Consider the following 18,110-nt stretch of genomic DNA (forward strand, 5'->3'; position numbering starts at 1 on the left):
CCAACTCTTTACTTTGGCAAAAACGTAAACAACTAAGTTGAATCAACACAACCTTTTCATAATCTCTTCGAAATAAAACTCACACCATTCATTCATCATTTTCGCTCTGTACCACTGCTCCTTGTTAGACTGTGTGAAGCACAGTAAACAATTCAGTGGAGGCTTTGAGCCATAAACAGACATCACGCACAGACATTGTTTTCATTATCAAAGTGCTTCAGACCATGTCCTCTAAATCTACACAAATGCCCTCTGCGTGGCATGAAATACATTTAAGCAATAAATAATCAATCAGTTCTTGCTGTTGTAACCAACTCCGTATTTGGATGTTTGTGTGCAGCATTTGTTAGTAAAGCATTCTTCATTGCATCAGCGTGTGTGTGTGTGGATCACTTCTCAGTTCATTGAATCAACATTTTAATTTGTGTGTGTGTGTGTGTCATTTCTCCCTCAATCAACGAGTGCATATGTTCATATGTATGTTTCTTTTCACTCTGAGTCGGTGCATGTAGATGTGTGTGTTTGTGTGGGTGTTTGTGTTCATCACTTTCCTGTTGTAGTGTTCTGGGTAAACCACGGCCTGAAGCGTGCCCTGGGTCCTGCCCTCCTCCTTTTCAGTCTGTTTGCATCCATTGGTGCTGCTGCTCAGAGTTCTGTCCATACTGGTTCTGGCCCCAATTGAGGCAGTCCTTTTCTCCAGTGTCCAGCATCTTCTCCTTATTTCGCTCCTCCTTAACTTGACCCTTTTGCTTCGGTCTTCCTTCAGGGTTTTGATACGCAGCTCAATTGTCTGGATGTCCGTTTGTTGCTTGCAGAAGTGCGACTGCTGTCCGTTTGTTTGCAGGTGGAACGGCTGACATCCAGAAGGTGTATAGGAGAGTCTGCAGCTTCCACCTCCCCAGTGGAAGACCTTAATCTTTGTTCTGTTAGTTTAACACAGGCCTCAAGGCTCTCTGGGATCCCTGCTTGCACTTTCAAGCCCACGGCTCAGGTCGTAGTCGTGGTCCCATTCCAGGGGAATGGAGTCCATGGTTGTTTGGGTGTCTCGGCCCGAGCGTTCAGTCCGGAGCTGGGCAGCCCAGGACGCTGAGCGATCGGAGGACGGCAGAGGCGACAGGAAGCCATCCCCCTAACGTTTGCTCCATAGCAGACCGGACAAATCACACTGCTCATCTAGCTCCAGGATGCTCCGGCCTGATTTCAAGTCCGGTGTCTTGGACTCCAAGCCTGATGGGTTCGATTTTCAGCTAGCTCCTCCTGGGCCATGCTCAGTTTCTGCTCTGATGCCTCGAGGTCTTATTGAGGGCAGAAACCTCAGAGTCTTTTCCGTAGAAATCAGATTAAAGTCCATTGATGTTTCCCTTGGACCTTCTGTGGTTCTGCTGTTCGGCTCTTCCCAGAGGTCAGCTCCTGTCTGAGCCCCGACCCCTGTGCCTTCAGCTTATTTTCTCCTGGTGTTTTTCTCCATTCTGAGGTGCCTCCTGTCCTCAGTTTTCCTTTGTCTGTGGCACGCCCTGTTTTGCTGCCCGATCATCAGTGTTGGTCCGTCACTGTCCTGCACAGTTTTAATGCAGAGTTGTTAAGGTCAGCATTGTTTTGCTCGGCCTCACTTTTCCTCCGGGCTTAATGGGCGTGTCGTCACAGCTCTGTCCGCTGAAGCTGTCTTTTTCCATATGGCAAGAATGTGAAGAGTGTGTGAGAGGGGTGTGTCCGATCAGGCACTGCCTGCTGTGGATTGAGTGCAGGTCAAGGTGTTCGGAGCGGATGGTGCGCTCAGCTGCTCGCATAACCCTCTGTAGAGCTCGTCTGTCCGGCATGTTGCTGTTCCCGAACCAGACAGTGATACAGCTGCTCAGTATGCTCTCGATAGTTCCTCTATAGCAGGTGGTCAAAGTCATTGGTGGGAGCCGGACCTTTCTCAATCTTCTCATTTAAGAAGAGAGACTGACGGAAATCTCCCCGTGTAGTGAAACGGGCCTTGGATTTAACACTCTCCATCTCCGCAGCCTGATATCGTTTTCCTGCAGCACTGTTGACATTTTCAAGCTGTTGTTATAGGTCCAGCTGCTGTAGCATTTGGTCAGGGTCACTTCAAAGATGGTGGAGGAGTGAGCAACGATGGTGGAGGGGAGAGCAGGCGTCCAGGTCAGCCTCGGCTTCCCTACCTGTAATCAAACATAAAGAGAAAAAAAACAAAAAAAACAAAACAAAAACAAAACAAAACAAAACTAATGATGTTGTATTGGCTATATCAGTCAGAGAGGGGAGAAACACCGGGGCCAGGCCCTGTGTCAGCCTTCACTCCCCCTTTTTTTTTTTTTTTTTTTTTTTTTTCTCTCCATATAATCCTCTCATAACCCACCAAGCTGACAGGACGACACAGGTACATTTTAAAATTCTTAAGATTGTATTTAAAGTTCAAAATGGAATTTTCTTTCATTCAGTAATCACCTATATTTATCAATCGGCAGAAAACTTGTCACAATTTGACTTTTCTAACCACTAAATTTGTCATATCTTCACTGGTTTGTCAGACCAGTGGGTTTTTTTTGGTTTTTTTTGAAGTTAAGATGTTGTCCTGCAACCCAGAGAGTTTATTCATTAGTAGTGGATAAACTTTATTGTGTAACGGCGGGTGTATGTTAAGCTTCACTGCTTTAAACTTGCTGGAAAATCTTCACATGTTCATGGGTGTAAGCTGTTTCTTCATTGCGTGTATGTGCGTTTGTAGGTGGGTTAACTTAACTTTTTGTTTGCTCATGGGGCCGGGTGGTCCAGGCCCGTAGCCACCTGTATCAACACACTAAGAGATTTATTTAATATCATTTTCATCACAATCACACTCTGCCGACTGAAGTGCCGGTCTTACTCAAACACAATTTATCTCTTCTATATTAAAATCCAGCCGAACATCAAACATTCAGCGTAGTCATTCAAATCCTTATTTATAATATTATAATCAACAAAATCAGCGTTTTTATTACAAGCTTGTATCATTATTTGCAAATCCCACAAAACACACTAAACAGGAAGCAAAAGTCCTCTGTGTAGTTCACAGCTCATTTGCATGTTCACACACAGTCTAAAAATAGCCCTCAGCGCCGCAGCTGCACGTCACACACAGTCTCACACCAAGCTCAGGCAAAACTCTATTATTTTATATTACAAAAGACGTCTTGTATTTACAATCACTGACAGGCCTAACAGATTGAGCACCTAAGAAATTTCGACAAATTTAAAATAACGAGTAATCAATTAACCAGTATCTGTTTCCTCCAGAACAGCCTATGGCCTGATTTCTAAAGAACCTAAACAATTTCGACAAATTTAACCATAACGGGTCCAACCGAAGAAAGTTAACTTTTTTGTAATCAATTAAACAGTATCTGTTACTTCTGGAACAGTTTCTGACCTAATTTCTAAAATCCCTAACTCAATTTAACAGTATCCAAACAAGCACATGACACCGTTTAAAACGGTGAGGAGACTCGGTAACTCCTAGCTTATTTCAGGATGCCCTGTACCCCACAGATAACCCAAACTGAACTAACCCTGTTCGCCGACAGGTCAAAGCCGCGCGTCCACGACTAGGAGGGGGCGTAACCCCCGGGCTATGTGCTTCTTAGCAACTTCTGGTGCCGTCCTATAATAATTTTCACCTAACCGATTTTGAGAAATTTTACCATAACGGGTCCAACCGAAGAAAGATAACTTTTTTACGACCAATTAAACAGTCTCTGTTACTTCTGGAACAGTTTCTGACCTAATTTGTAAAACTATTAACCAGTCTCTGTTACTTCTGGAACAGTTTGTCCTAATTTCCCTACTAAACTACCTGAGCCTTCAGCTCACTATCCAGGGACTCAAACCCAACATTCTCTGTTACTTCTGGAACAGTTTCATATTTCCTCAACTTCATTAAATACTCTTAAGCAACTTTAACTGCATAACACACGGTGATTCTCATCAAAATCAAAACAGACACTCTACCAGTAATTTCAGTGAGTAGACTTTAATTTAGTCATATCCAATTTGGCACATTTTGGAAATAATTCAACAGGTAGTGCCTTACCTTTAGATAAGCCGGCTTTTGTCCACTCAAATCAGACCACTGGCTCGTGCCTGTCCGTTCGACAACCTCGGACCGTCCAAACTTTTAAATTCCACCCCAATACCACAGGACGAGCCCCCAAAATGTTAAGGTTCAAAATATTGGGGATGGAGACAAGAGAAAAACCACAATAACAACACTGGTCCGGTCGGGTTGAGTCAAACGATGATTTAATGATCACACACGTGGGAGATGGACACTGATGCAGACAGCCTCAAATCTCAAAGTGGTGGAGCATTGCTCAAACTCTTATAGCCTCTGGTTCTCCCATCTTATCATAAAAGCCTAAACATTCACATTCTTTCTCTCACACGGCGCCTAAGCTACGACCTTGGCTCCCTGTTTATCTGCTCGTGCTGAGATGGGGCAGAAAACTCCAGCATGTTCTATTCTCTTCTAATCAGACAAATAAGGCGATGACTTTCTGCGAACAGTATTCCTTATAACTCAACAGTATAATGCATCATAAACAATATCATTCATTCACAATAAATCAGCAGTCTAATGCAATGCAAATCAGTTTAAATACTGCAATAATTATCACCTTCTTCTAATTCAGGAGAATAATGCCAACTTAAACTACATAATAATTCACAATCTTTATTTCGGGGTCTAACATGGCATAAAATAATATCATAATTTTACAGACTCGAGTCAGACTCGAGTCATTAATTTTATGACTTTAGACTTGACTTGAAAAAATGTTCTAAGACTTGTGACTTGACTTGGACTTTTACACCAATGACTTGGGACTTGAATTGGACTTGAACCGGTTTACTTGAAAAGACTTGATATTTTACCCCAAATATAAAATTTAACATGCATGTTATATAGAGATTGAAAATGTGACGTCATTCAGGGGTAGAACCGCAAAGGATTCTGGGAACTCATGGCAAGCGGTACTAGCGCACGCAGGCTTTCAATTAAAATCAGTTATACAGCAATAAAAAGAAACGCAAAAATGTCAAGAAGCTGTTGTATTATTAACTGCAATAGCCGGTCACATGACAGCTACGGGAAGCCGACGGGTAAAGAGATCGGTTGTTATCGGATTACGTCGTTGAAGAGAAATTGTTCGAGCCATGTTTCCGAAGTAACAAAGACGCGACGGGTGGCCTGGATTGCAGCCATTCAAAGATCAAATATAACGTCCCAGAACCCTCCAGCTCACAGGTTAGTCTGCTCCAAGCATTTATACAAAGGTCAGTCTGCTGTTGTAGTTAATGCGTCATTTTTCTTAACATAATTGGTGATATTGTCATGGTCTGGTTGGGCACCTGCAGGTCTCAGACAGCGGCTCCTCCTCCTTTAGGCGGAGTCCGGTTGCCCCTCCCTGGCTGACCACCTGTGAGCAATCGTGCCAGCGGTATATCAGACCTGCGCTCTCAACCACTCATCGCCTGAGTATCTGCTATTCCCATGTTAGTTCAGTGGAGCATCCTAAACCTTGTCTTAACGCCGTGTGATGACTGACCTGTCTTTTCTTGTCCTCAGCGATAGCACCCGGAGTGGAGATCTTGTTCCCCTCGCTCCCGTCCTCCTGGACCTGGGCCGCCAGCTGCTTACACAACGTGGCCTGCCGGCCCACCGCTCACCTGCCTGCCTCCCCACGCCTCGACCGCTTCCGGGTTTTCCGCTCCACCTGTCCCCTCCATCTGAAACCAAGTAAGGCAATTCAATTCAACTGCGGAGGATTATTGGTTGTCTGCTGGATCCCTCTGATCGTGATCTCCTCTTGTTCCAGTGCCCCCGGCCCCTACCTAGTCCTGTTTCTACCTCCCCGCTGTCCCCGCTGTTCAGCCGTCTCCTAGAGGTGTCTAGGTCGCCCTCATTATCACCGACGAATCCTACGCGCCACTAGTGTGGTGGCGTCGCTTTGTGTTTCACCTTTGTTTACCTGTGGGCGGAAATAAATCATTTGTTTTCTGTCACCTCGCTTCCGGGTTGGTTTCTGCGCCTGTGTCCATCCCTGTTCCCTCGTGCCGTTGAGCCGTGACAGATATAGGTTACAAGCAAGTCTGGCGCTGAACAGAAATTGTCGCGCTATGCTCCTTTATTTATTGTGCATAAATAGTGAATTGTCCTGACACAATATTGCGTTTCATTTCTGTTATTATGGTACATTGACAAAAACATATACTTTTATTCACAGGATAAAACAGGTTTTTTGTATCACTAATTGCCCAGTACGATTACAGCATCCAATATTGTTGTCACTGCTACATTTCTGTGATGCGAACCAGAAATTATTTCCACTACTAATTAATTACCGTTGAGCTCAAAGGTTATATTAATAAACTGTTAACGAATGTGTATTTATGAAGACGATTTGTGAGACTGGTAAACTTATGATATGTACGATGGTCTTTCGTTCTACACGGTGCATTTCAAGGTCCTGTACCCATCCGTCGGTAAACTGTACCTGGGCTTGTTGCAGTGACCTGAAGTTACTAAACTTCACGAGTGTATGCACTCACTCCAAGAACCGTATGATTATAAATATGCATATAAATATGCTACAATGAGATAGCTGACTTCATCTAACTAGCAAATGTTGTCCAGGCTATGTTGGTGATGCAGTTTTTTTTAATATGTATGATATTTTTGTCATGTGATTTTAAAGCCAGTCCTACAACCGCATCCAAGAATAACATGCAGCTTATCTCAGAACTGTCGGTGAAAATTATTCTTGGAGCTAGGTTTAATTGAGCTGCATTTTAAAGAGGTGCAATTTCACAATTTGTGTATATTTTCTAAGTTCACTATTTTGTCATGTGTTGAGAAAAACACAGATTTTAAAATTACATGGTCTAATATTTACATTTAGCATAACTGCAACATGCTTTTTTTTTTTTTTTTTTTAAAGACTCGAAAGGACTTGAAATTCAAAGTTTCAGACTTGAGACTTGACTCGGACTTTTACACCAGTGACTTGAGACTCGACTCTGACTTGCCTGACATTACTTGAGGCTTGACTTGAGACTTGAGGATAAAGACTTGAGACTTACTTGAGACTTGCAAAACAATGACTTGGTCCCACCTCTGGAAATTAGCAATGCATACACAAACCATTTTTCATGTGATGTATTTAGTCTGTGTTAGAAACTGTTGATCTTTGCGTGTGTGTTGGAAGATAAAGACAGTCGACATGATCACATTTCTGCCACACATTTCCTGCAGAGCAGAGTGTGAAACTTATCTGATCATCTGCCAAAAGTTAACATAAATAAAATAAACATTAAGAGTGAGTTCTTTTGTGTTTCCAGTAGTAAAACAGCTTGATGCAAACAAGAAACCTTAAACAATTTATGTGAAATTACAAGAAAAAGTTTAAGTCGTGGGAATTTATAAGAAAAAATAAGCATCCATGTGTATCAAGACTGTTAAGGGGCATCATGAGTCACTGACAAACAAAAGTCAGTGGGTGATTTAGATTCATTACTCATGACTGTTGATATCAATCATCAGGCTCTACACCATATCTGAGTATCTGTGAACTTCGTGTATGTGAGGCTGTTTGTCAGAAAGCTCTCAGTGAGGTGTCTATAGGTTGAAATACTGAGATATGCGTGATATGCCACACCCTGCACACAAATACACAGACCTATAATCACACCTCATCAGTTGTGCCTGCATGTGTTCCTGCACTTACCAATAAATAACCAAGCATTGGTCAGCGTATAGTTTCAACTTGATCAGTGAGCCAGACCGCCGGTGAAAATGACTGTGAAGATCCTCTCCATCACTCTCCTCCTGCTCTCGGTGTGTGTGTGCTGCCACTCCTCTGAAGGTAACTGTGCTCTTACTTTTATAAAGAAAAATGAGGAAAAAAAGAGATAAAATAGATCATTTGATCACAGCAATGAATATCTCCAACAATGGCTGCTGCCTGTTTGCAAATAAGGTTCACTTCTGACATTTTGGTGTTTTATTGGGCAGGACCACTGTGTAAAGACCACAAACCTTTACATCAGTCATATTCTGGTATCTGCTCAGTCTATAATTGCACATGTGTTTTCCAGCATTTACTTGACTTCTACCCACAAAGCTCCAGACACCCTGGAAGCTGTTTTCTGGGCTAAGTTTCATTAGTCAGTGATAGCATTTTAAAGGCGTCCTTTACATCGACATTTAGAAGAAGTCTTGGAGATTTTTATTTTATAAGCACGACATTCACCTGACTTTTGTGTTCGATTGCTGGACTGACTGACAGCCACACCATATCCATTCCCGCTATACTGCTTACCATTAACAATGTTTGTACTATTTATGTTTTCTACTTTTGTTTTCTGTCACTTATGGGGTTATGTCTCACGCTGCGTTGCATGCCAGGCATATGTTGACACTTAAACTATCATAACTGCCAACTTATTAGTGTAGCACAGTTGGTGCAGTGGTTTCCTTCAAACAAATTCACTCTGTAACTACATCTCACTGCTTCATTTTAGTTTTTAGCAAAGTCATCATTTCAGTGGGTTTTTGGAGGGGTGCATACATTGTGACTCATTGCATAAGGCATGAAAGCAGAAAATGAGAGAGACACAGAGAGAGTATAAGATAATATCTTGCAGCTACGAGAAAATATTTTTCACCTTTCACTTAATTAACATAATGCCAGAATTGCCCAAAAAGTAATCGAGGGCCCCAAATTGTGTTGAGAACATTGATTTGTTAAACTTGATGATTGATTTGCACAAAAAATGCCTGTGCACTGTAACATAATTTCAGGTCACATTTTAAAAGTCATCTTCTGTTTAGTGATGTAAGGAGCTTCATATTTTAAAACTAGATCTAACTTTTATTTTCCTTCTAATTATACTTCTCCCTAGTAAGAAAAATCTCTTTTTAACCTTTTATCTCCCAGGTACTCGTCATCGTCATCCTGGACTGAAACCACCGTGCTGCGTTGACATCACCAAAGGCAATAAGACTGCTGAGGTGGTGGGGGAAACATATCGTGAGCAGGCTGCAAGCGGAAGCTGTGTGAAGGCTATAATGTAAGTCAGCACACGTTGTCCTACATACAAACATATACAATCTCTATAATTTTCTGTCTTTTATTTCCAGTTTTAACACAAAAGATAGGAAACAACTTTGTGCTGATCCAGACGCTCAGTGGGTCAAAGATCGTAAGTCGTGCTAAAAAGAAACACACAGAAATAAATGCAAAGTATTTACAGAAAAAAACTGAAGCTGCTGCTTGTCTGTTTTTCCTCTGTAGTCACTGCCAAAATGAAGAAGGTGTGAAGTCTGTCTGCTGCATCAGTATTTCCAGTATTTCCATCACCTTTAAAGGATTATTCAAACCAGAGCGCTTTCTCAGCCTGACTGTCTTAAAACTTTCTTTTTTGCATTTGTCGATTAATTTTTACTCTAACCTGTGGCATAAACCTGTATTTTATTCATGCTGTTGACTTCATTGTTTTTTAATTGATCATTGGCGTTCAGGTTTTATTTGTCCTTTTTTTTGTCTTATTTGTGAATCTCTTTCTGTGCATCATGTGTTTATGTGAAGTGCAATGTGGTAATACAAAAATAAACTTTGGTATTATTGAGCAATTTTTTTTCTTCTGTTGTTTCAGTGCCCACCAGACTCTCACAAATAGTCACACACATTGCCTATTGCATTCCACTAGTGTTTTAGTAGATGATGCTCACTGAGTAGACTTTTAAAAAGTTCATGCAGCCCACAAAGAACATTATTGGGCCCGAGTAGCAAAACGAAATATATATATATATATTCAAGATTCAACATTGTTTATTTGTCACATGCGTAGTTATACAAGTACAACACACATTGAAATGTGACCTGATATGCTCCAGGACTGTGCACAAAAACAGAGAGAACATTATATACAGTGAGTGAATATATAGAAAAAGGACATTATGTGCAGTAAGTGAGTGAGTTATATACATTATATAAATGAAATCAAATAAAACAATCTGGAAATTTGCAGTTCGAAATCTTAGAATGTACATTGTGTGAGTGGGGTGTTAAAGCTAAACTTGGCAGCTGAGCAGAGGACAGATCAGAAGATCAATGTACGCCCGGTGGAAGATGAGTGCAGGGGCTTTGCTGCCAGCACAACAGCAAAACTCCTTAGAGAGATTTGGATCAGACGACAGGCATTTATTTCTGCTTTTTATGCATTTATGCAAAACAAATTTTACCTGCGAAAAACAGGCAGGCTATAAGAGAACTAGCTAACACTGCTGAGAGGACCAGTCACTGGCTATGGTTAAAAAGGGCTGACATCACTTGAGCAGCTAAGGCAGTCAGCTAACTGCGCGAGAAAAGTAAATATTCTGCTCTTCTCTCCTTTTCTGGGAGGCAGTGGGGAGGTAGAGCGAACAGCCCGATCCGGTGGGGAGGAGTGGGAAGCCAGATCAGGCGCCCCCCTTCCGGCTCTCCTCTCTGCTATCTTGTCCAATTTGTCTTACTTCTCTCTATCAACTTTTCTATCCCTTTGAAGAAGTGAGGCTCCATAAATGTTAAACAGTGAGTGGAAGAAGAAGAAAAGAAGAAGAGCTGAAGAGGTGGAGAATTTTACATATCTTGGCAGCATCATCTCGAATGACGGGGTCTCTGATCGGGATGTCGACACCAGAGTAGGGAAGGCAGTTGGTGTCCTGCGACGTCTCCAACCTATTTGGAACTCGACCTCCCTGAATGTTAGGGTCAAGATCAGACTACTGAACTCTATTGTCTTCCCTACTGCACTTTACGCTAGTGAAACCTGGCGCTCAACAAGTGCAATTATTCTACACCTGAACGTTCTTCAACAACGTGGCCTGCGGCGAATCCTGAGAATTTCCTACTGGGACCGAATAACAAATGAGGAGGTCCTGCGAAGAGCAGGCACCCTCCCATTAGCCGATGTTGTTGCAGAAAGGCGCTTCCGCTTTGCGGGCCATATTTTACGCCTACCCCCTCATCGCCCAGCTAAGATTGCCATGACATGGCGTCCACGCACTGGCAAGCGAAAGCAAGGCCGACCAAAGACCACATGGCGTCGAACATTCATGGACGATCTGAGAACTGTCGATATTACCTGGGACGAAGCTGAAGCAGTTGCTGCTGACCGACATCGATGGAGATCACTAGCTGCCCAATGCGCCGCCCGGCGTAGGAGGAACTAAGTACTAAGTAAGTGCAGTGAGTGGACAGAAGAAAGTAAACTGTAGAAAACTAAACAGAAGAAAGAAGAAGAGAAATAACAATTTAACATAAACCAGTGAAACACTCCGGGGCCTGATCAACCCTGGCAGGGTCTCCTTGGATGAGGGTGTCTCAGCCTTACCAAGGAAGAAACAACGGCAGATTAGCTTGGGTAAAAAACCAAAAGCTGCTGATGGAGTTTCTGGGCTGCCTTTCCTCATAACAGCAATCCTTCAAGATTCTCTCAATTCAAAGCAATGCATTATCAGGGATTAAACATCTAGTCCTTTTACTAAATCAGTGTCTTGTGGTCGCAGCACAAGACATATATATATATATACATATATATATGTATGTATGTATGTATGTATACACACACACAGCTGTGGAAACGCTAGTGTCTCTGTTTCACCAATAGGCAGAGCTCTTGTAAAGCTAATGCCATTAAGAGACTTCATAAGTGTAAATAACGCATTTGATATTCCTGTTTTTATAAAGGATTAGCATACTGTTGATTTGACATTTAGGGAAATAATCAATTAATTTAATAAGTTTAAGGTAAGGGCAGAGGTCACTTCCTGTTTAGCGAAAAGTCAGAGAAGCTACTCAGTGACGGTCTAGCTCAAAATTTCCAGTGTTTCAATCACTTTTAAAGGCTTATTTAAACCAAAGCATTTCTTAGCATAACTTTCTAAGAAATGTTCTTTACATTTGCAGATTATTGTGTAGTCTAATCTGTGGAGAAGCCCTGTATTTAATCTCTGTGTTGACATCAGTTTTTCATTGTACCAAATATTTTTAATCCATCATTGGAGTTCTGGCTTTATTTTCTTTTTTTCTTGCTCTTATGTCACTTTATTTCTGTTTTTTTATGCATTTCTGCAAAACAATTTTTACCTGTAAAAAACAATATAAGAATAAATCTTAGTATTATTGAGCAAATATTTTCCAATATTTTGAATGCTCACCAGACACACACAAAATGTCACACATGTTCTAATAGAAGAACTGGAGTTCACTTTCTTTTCTTTGATTTGACGACATCCACCAGCCCTGGACTGCTGGTGAACCTTTATTTGTTTGTGTAATAAATGATTTCACTTTAACGACACTTCTTTCAAGTTGGTTAATTGTTACTCACCTTCCTCTACAGCAGGGGTAGGCAACCTTTTTGATGACGAGTGCAATCTAAAATTTCCTCAGAAGTCAATGTGCGATATGATTGCATTAGCAATAAATTTAATAACGCTCTATATTAACAGTTGCTGCACTGAGCGGACAGCTCCTGAGGCATTTGAAGCGTCAGAATGTGGAAATTTCAACATTGCCTGAAAGAACTACCGTATTTCCCGGACTACAAAGCGCACCTGAATATTAGCTGCACAAGCTAAAATCAGGGGAAAATCCTGTTTTGTACATACATTAGCCGCACCTGACTAAAAGCCGCAGGTGTTTCAATGTTGACTTATCATATGTAAGAGAATATGCACAAAGCGAAATGTCAGGAAAGAGATGGCTGTTTGGAGACACACCCCTTTTATTAATATTTTGAAAAACAAGTTATGGGTACATATTTGCACAACTTTTTAGGTATATGTAAAAGTAGCGGTAATTACAAGTACGAAACATGTACTGCGCTTCATAAATGAGTAACAAATGTAGTACATAACAATAACCTACAGCACACCAGAAAAATAGATTCGGACTACCTTTTAGGCTCAGGTGCAGTGACACGGCTTTAACAAGAAGAAAAGTCAGTCATTCACCACCATCTTCCTGCGCACTAAAACCACCAAAGTCCTCTTCTCCAGTGTCGGAAACGAACAGGCTCAGGGTGGCTTAGTCATCCACTCTCAGCTTCTTTCCTTCGTTGTCAGTGTCAGAGTCGAACACCCTCTGAAGGGCCGTGGCGGTGTCCTCCTCTCCATCATGCAGCAGTCCAGCCCTTCGAAATCCGTTGGTGATCATGGATGTTTTCACACTTTTCCACGCTGTCAGATTCCACCGGTGGAGTTGGGCATAACTTGCTTTTCGCAAGTTTATCGCCGCACATCATCCACGCCTCCCGCTGAACGCGTAGCGCTACTTTGAAGTTTGTTTTTCGCGCTTCTTGTACGGCACTATGTTGCCTGGCGGATGGACATGTGACCAACATACCACTCTTGAACCCCGATACTGTGTGTCTGATCACATGCCCTTCCGCCAGGCAACGTAGTGCCGTACAACAGCGGAACAAACAAAACAAATCGTCTTACGATATGACAAAAATCATGGACAATCCATAGAAAAGCCACACCTGACTAAAAGCCACAGGGTTCAAAGCTTGTGCAAAAAGTAGCGGCTTATAGCCCGACAATTACGGTAACAGGTAGCAACACCCCTCTCACCAGTAGGCTAAGAGATTTTTAGCCAATTACAAGTTACCACCTATGCTTCTATTTTCTATATTTAAAAAAACAACAGGAGTTATGCAGGTTTACTATGATCAAAACTTCAGACTCACAGTGAAACATCATGCTGTGTAACACTATACACCAGTGTAAAGTTCAGGAAAGTTTCTTCATGGTTCAGAGGCTGCTCGGCAGAGGATGATTTAAAGACGTGTGTGAAATGGGCTGTTATGATGGGTCAGAAAATGTGATGAGGGTTGCCTTTTTATAAAGAGTAGCTTTTCCTTTTTGCCAGCGGTCATGACCGCTATAGAGCGTTTCCCTGAGCTTTAAAACTGCAAAGACGGCATGGCGCTGTCACGCTGATGGCCCGGGAGATACCGTGGGTGAGTCGAAAACTATTGCCTGGATGCCGAAACTCCCAGTAGCCAGGAGAATGCCAGGAGGGGTTTGTTCATATGAAATAGAAAAAAAATACAAAGCATTAAACCATGTTAAAAACACAACAGCCTTTATAAATGCAGTTTGGACCACTTTGCAGTTATTTATTTGTAAAATATGTTTGGAATCATGTATGATTTTCCTTCCACGTCTCACGTCTACACCACGTTGTGTTGGTCTTTCACGTGGAATTCCAATAAAATTGATTCATGTTTGTGGCTGTAATGTGACAAAATGTGGGAAAGTTCAAGGGGGCCGAATACTTTTGCAAGCCACTGTAAAATAGAAAAAAATACAAAGCATTAAAAAATGTTAAAAACACAGCAGCCTTTATAAATGTAGTTTGGACCTGGAAGCAAGTTTCATCAGGTCATCACTTAAAGACTGGATATCCCACCTGCTGTGGAGTTTTAATGCAGTACAGTTGTTATTATTTAACCCCTGTCACATTCTGACCGTTAAAATGAATAACATTCATATATGAAATGAAATTGTTTCAGGTAAACTGTATATGGTGTTAAATAGGCCTAAACTACTGTACTTTAATGTCGGAAATTAGGGCTGTACTTCAAGAGCCATATATTTTATGAGGTGGTACTCATTGTGATAGACGACAGCAGGAGCAGAACAGACACACAGCAACAACCAACAACAACCCTGCAAGTGGACCTATTTTGGGGGGACTTGTGTATATTATATTATATTATATTATAATATATATATATATATATATATATATATATATATATATATATATATATATATATATATATATATATATATATATATATATATATATCGATCAATACAAAATTTTTAATTTATTTTATCAACTTTCCTTCTGACGATGCTCTCTGTGTTGAGCGCTCAGGGGCTCTGCGCTCGACAGTGCAGCCTAGGCGGAGTAGTCGAACGCAGATTCACTGAGCGCAGGGCAAGCTAGCTAGGCAGAAGTTAAGCTCTCCTTTCAACACGGGAAATTGAACCTCCCTCACCCTGATTCAGATCTGGCGTTTGGAACTATTTTGTTTTTCATGTGACGTATGACCCTGAAGGTAAGCGCGTCATGGACTAAAGTAAAACAGTATGTCGGATGTGCCAGCAATGCTCAATTACATGGGTGGGAGCTAGTGTGTTAGCAGTTAGCTCGTTAACGTGTTGGACGGTGTTCCAGATCTACTGGCGTTTAGATCAACTGGCGTTGGTCGAACAGATGTGTGGCAGTCTTGCGTTTCAGGAGCTGCTACCGACAGACCAGCAAAAAACGCCAAATGTGTCATCTGTGACACTTGTGAGGTTATCTCAAACACACTCCGTCAGTCGTGATGCTGTTGAACAACAAAATGTTTAAAAATGTGGCGAGTTTACCTGGTGATATCCTCATTCGCGACGCGATCGCGAAAACAGCAAACAAGTAACACCACGCCGATGTTGTTCACAGGACAGCAAGAGTAAACGATCGGGAGACTCTTGTCGTCGTTATCGTTCCCCTCGCACGGTTTATTTCTCCGAATTCAGCGTTTTTGCTTCACAGCTAAAGCGACCAGTTTACTTTGTGCACTAACATGGAGTCGAGTCAACCAGCGCCACCTCTGGCCAAGTGCCACAGCCGACAGCCAGATCAACCTGTGACACACATCTGCAGCACGTTTGAATTCGTGTCATGCACAACACATTTGTACCTTTGTGTCTGTTTGTGCGTCATGCAAATAAACCTTTGAAAAGAATGAAATGATATCATATATTCCTTATTGGCCTACAGTGGTAAAAAATTCCAAATTATATACACAAAGTCATAGAAATCACCACTTGGTCATCATGATTTTAATATTCTCTTTTTCCATAACAGTGAAATACGCCTTGGACAAATATGACACATCAATATTTCATTAGTGTTGTCACATCACATCCTGTTAGCATCGTCTGTCTGTGTCTTTTCCCTGGAAATGAATACAGGGAGTGCAGAATTATTAGGCAAATGAGTATTTTGTCCACATCATCCTCTTCATGCATGTTGTCTTACTCCAAGCTGTATAGGCTCGAAAGCCTACTACCAATTAAGCATATTAGGTGATGTGCATCTCTGTAATGAGAAGGGGTGTGGTCTAATGACATCAACACCCTATATCAGGTGTGCATAATTATTAGGCAACGTCCTTTCCTTTGGCAAAATGGGTCAAAAGAAGGACTTGACAGGCTCAGAAAAGTCAAAAATAGTGAGATATCTTGCAGAGGGATGCAGCAGTCTCAAAATTGCAAAGCTTCTGAAGCGTGATCATCGAACAATCAAGCGTTTCAGTCAAAATAGTCAACAGGGTCGCAAGAAGCGTGTGGAAAAACCAAGGCGCAAAATAACTGCCCATGAACTGAGAAAAGTCAAGCGTGCAGCTGCCAAGATGCCACTTGCCACCAGTTTGGCCATATTTCAGAGCTGCAACATCACTGGAGTGCCCAAAAGCACAAGGTGTGCAATACTCAGAGACATGGCCAAGGTAAGAAAGGCTGAAAGACGACCACCACTGAACAAGACACACAAGCTGAAACGTCAAGACTGGGCCAAGAAATATCTCAAGACTGGTTTTTCTAAGGTTTTATGGACTGATGAAATGAGAGTGAGTCTTGATGGGCCAGATGGATGGGCCCGTGGCTGGATTGGTAAAGGGCAGAGAGCTCCAGGCCGACTCAGACGCCAGCAAGGTGGAGGTGGAGTACTGGTTTGGGCTGGTATCATCAAAGATGAGCTTGTGGGGCCTTTTCGGCTTGAGGATGGAGTCAAGCTCAACTCCCAGTCCTACTGCCAGTTTCTGGAAGACACCTTCTTCAAGCAGTGGTACAGGAAGAAGTCTGCATCCTTCAAGAAAAACATGATTTTCATGCAGGACAATGCTCCATCACACGCGTCCAAGTACTCCACAGCGTGGCTGGCAAGAAAGGGTATAAAAGAAGAAAAACTAATGACATGGCCACCTTGTTCACCTGATCTGAACCCCATTGAGAACCTGTGGTCCATCATCAAATGTGAGATTTACAAGGAGGGAAAACAGTACACCTCTCTGAACAGTGTCTGGGAGGCTGTGGTTGCTGCTGCACGCAATGTTGATGGTGAACAGATCAAAACACTGACAGAATCCATGGATGGCAGGCTTTTGAGTGTCCTTGCAAAGAAAGGTGGCTATATTGGTCACTGATTTGTTTTTGTTTTGTTTTTGAATGTCAGAAATGTATATTTGTGAATGTGGAGATGTTATATTGGTGTCACTGGTAAAAATAAATAATTGAAATGGGTATATATTTGTTTTTTGTTAAGTTGCCTAATAATTATGCACAGTAATAGTCACCTGCACACACAGATATCCCCCTAAAATAGCTAAAACTAAAAACAAACTAAAAACTACTTCCAAAAACATTCAGCTTTGATATTAATGAGTTTTTTGGGTTCATTGAGAACATGGTTGTTGTTCAATAATAAAATTATTCCTCAAAAATACAACTTGAATAATAATTCTGCACTCCCTGTATTTCCAGCCAATATAGGCAATCCATCAACATGGCTGGAGAGTTGGTAGTTATATACAGTCTGTATAAGTGTGGTTAATCTAATGAAGATTTGTAAGGAGATGGCAGTTACTGTGAATTCACAGCAGTTACAGTGATTAGTAATAAACAGCCAGTGAGAGTGAGTGGATTTAAGAAAGTCAGTGACTCAGGTGTGTCGCTTGGTTTGTCATCTGTTTGTGAGACTGGAGGAGACGTAGAAATCTTTTGTTTTAAATCTTAGTTAGGAAGGTTCCTGTTTGAAAACAAGCACTTTTTGTAAGAAATGCAAGAAGTACATCTGCAGAAAGCACACAGTTACATTCTGTCCATCATGTAGACAAAATAGAAAATGTTGAGCATTGAAAAACTGAGAATTTGGGCAAGTTCAAAAGAAATGTGTTTGTAAGAACGAAAAACCAAATTGTTCCTAAAATACTTATGGAAAGTCTAACTGTTGTATGTCTGTGTTCTA

At 41.6% G+C, this 18,110-nt stretch overlaps 2 protein-coding genes and 2 long non-coding RNA genes across 6 annotated transcripts in view; 3 read left to right on the forward strand and 1 right to left on the reverse strand.

Moving 5' to 3' along the window:
- LOC146662568 (uncharacterized) overlaps nucleotides 1-18,110 on the reverse strand; it is a 73,876-nt gene that overhangs the window by 18,687 nt on the left and 37,079 nt on the right. The gene's annotated exons all lie outside the window — the stretch shown is intronic.
- LOC146662571 (uncharacterized) lies at nucleotides 5,397-5,966 on the forward strand. Its single transcript, XR_014913395.1, has 3 exons — nucleotides 5,397-5,532; nucleotides 5,606-5,776; nucleotides 5,856-5,966. It is a non-coding gene; the product is annotated as an uncharacterized LOC146662571 (long non-coding RNA).
- Nucleotides 7,770-9,358, forward strand: LOC146662572 (eotaxin-like). Its single transcript, XM_085419276.1, has 4 exons — nucleotides 7,770-7,901; nucleotides 8,976-9,108; nucleotides 9,179-9,240; nucleotides 9,333-9,358. The coding sequence occupies exons 1-4, from the start codon at nucleotides 7,832-7,834 to the stop codon at nucleotides 9,356-9,358; spliced, it is 291 nt and encodes a 96-aa protein (XP_085275402.1). The 5' UTR covers nucleotides 7,770-7,831.
- Nucleotides 14,553-18,110, forward strand: part of LOC146662573 (uncharacterized) — a 48,655-nt gene continuing 45,097 nt past the window's right edge. For all 3 annotated transcript variants that reach the window (XM_085419254.1, XM_085419258.1, XM_085419256.1), the window contains exon 1: nucleotides 14,553-15,156. The gene's annotated coding sequence lies outside the window, so the exon portion shown is untranslated. The remainder of the gene's footprint in view (nucleotides 15,157-18,110) is intronic.

Source organism: Rhamphochromis longiceps, linkage group LG9, assembly GCF_057381845.1.
Source record: "Rhamphochromis longiceps isolate RC_006_pf linkage group LG9, R_longiceps_female_GT1.1, whole genome shotgun sequence".
NCBI lineage: Eukaryota > Metazoa > Chordata > Actinopteri > Cichliformes > Cichlidae > Rhamphochromis > Rhamphochromis longiceps.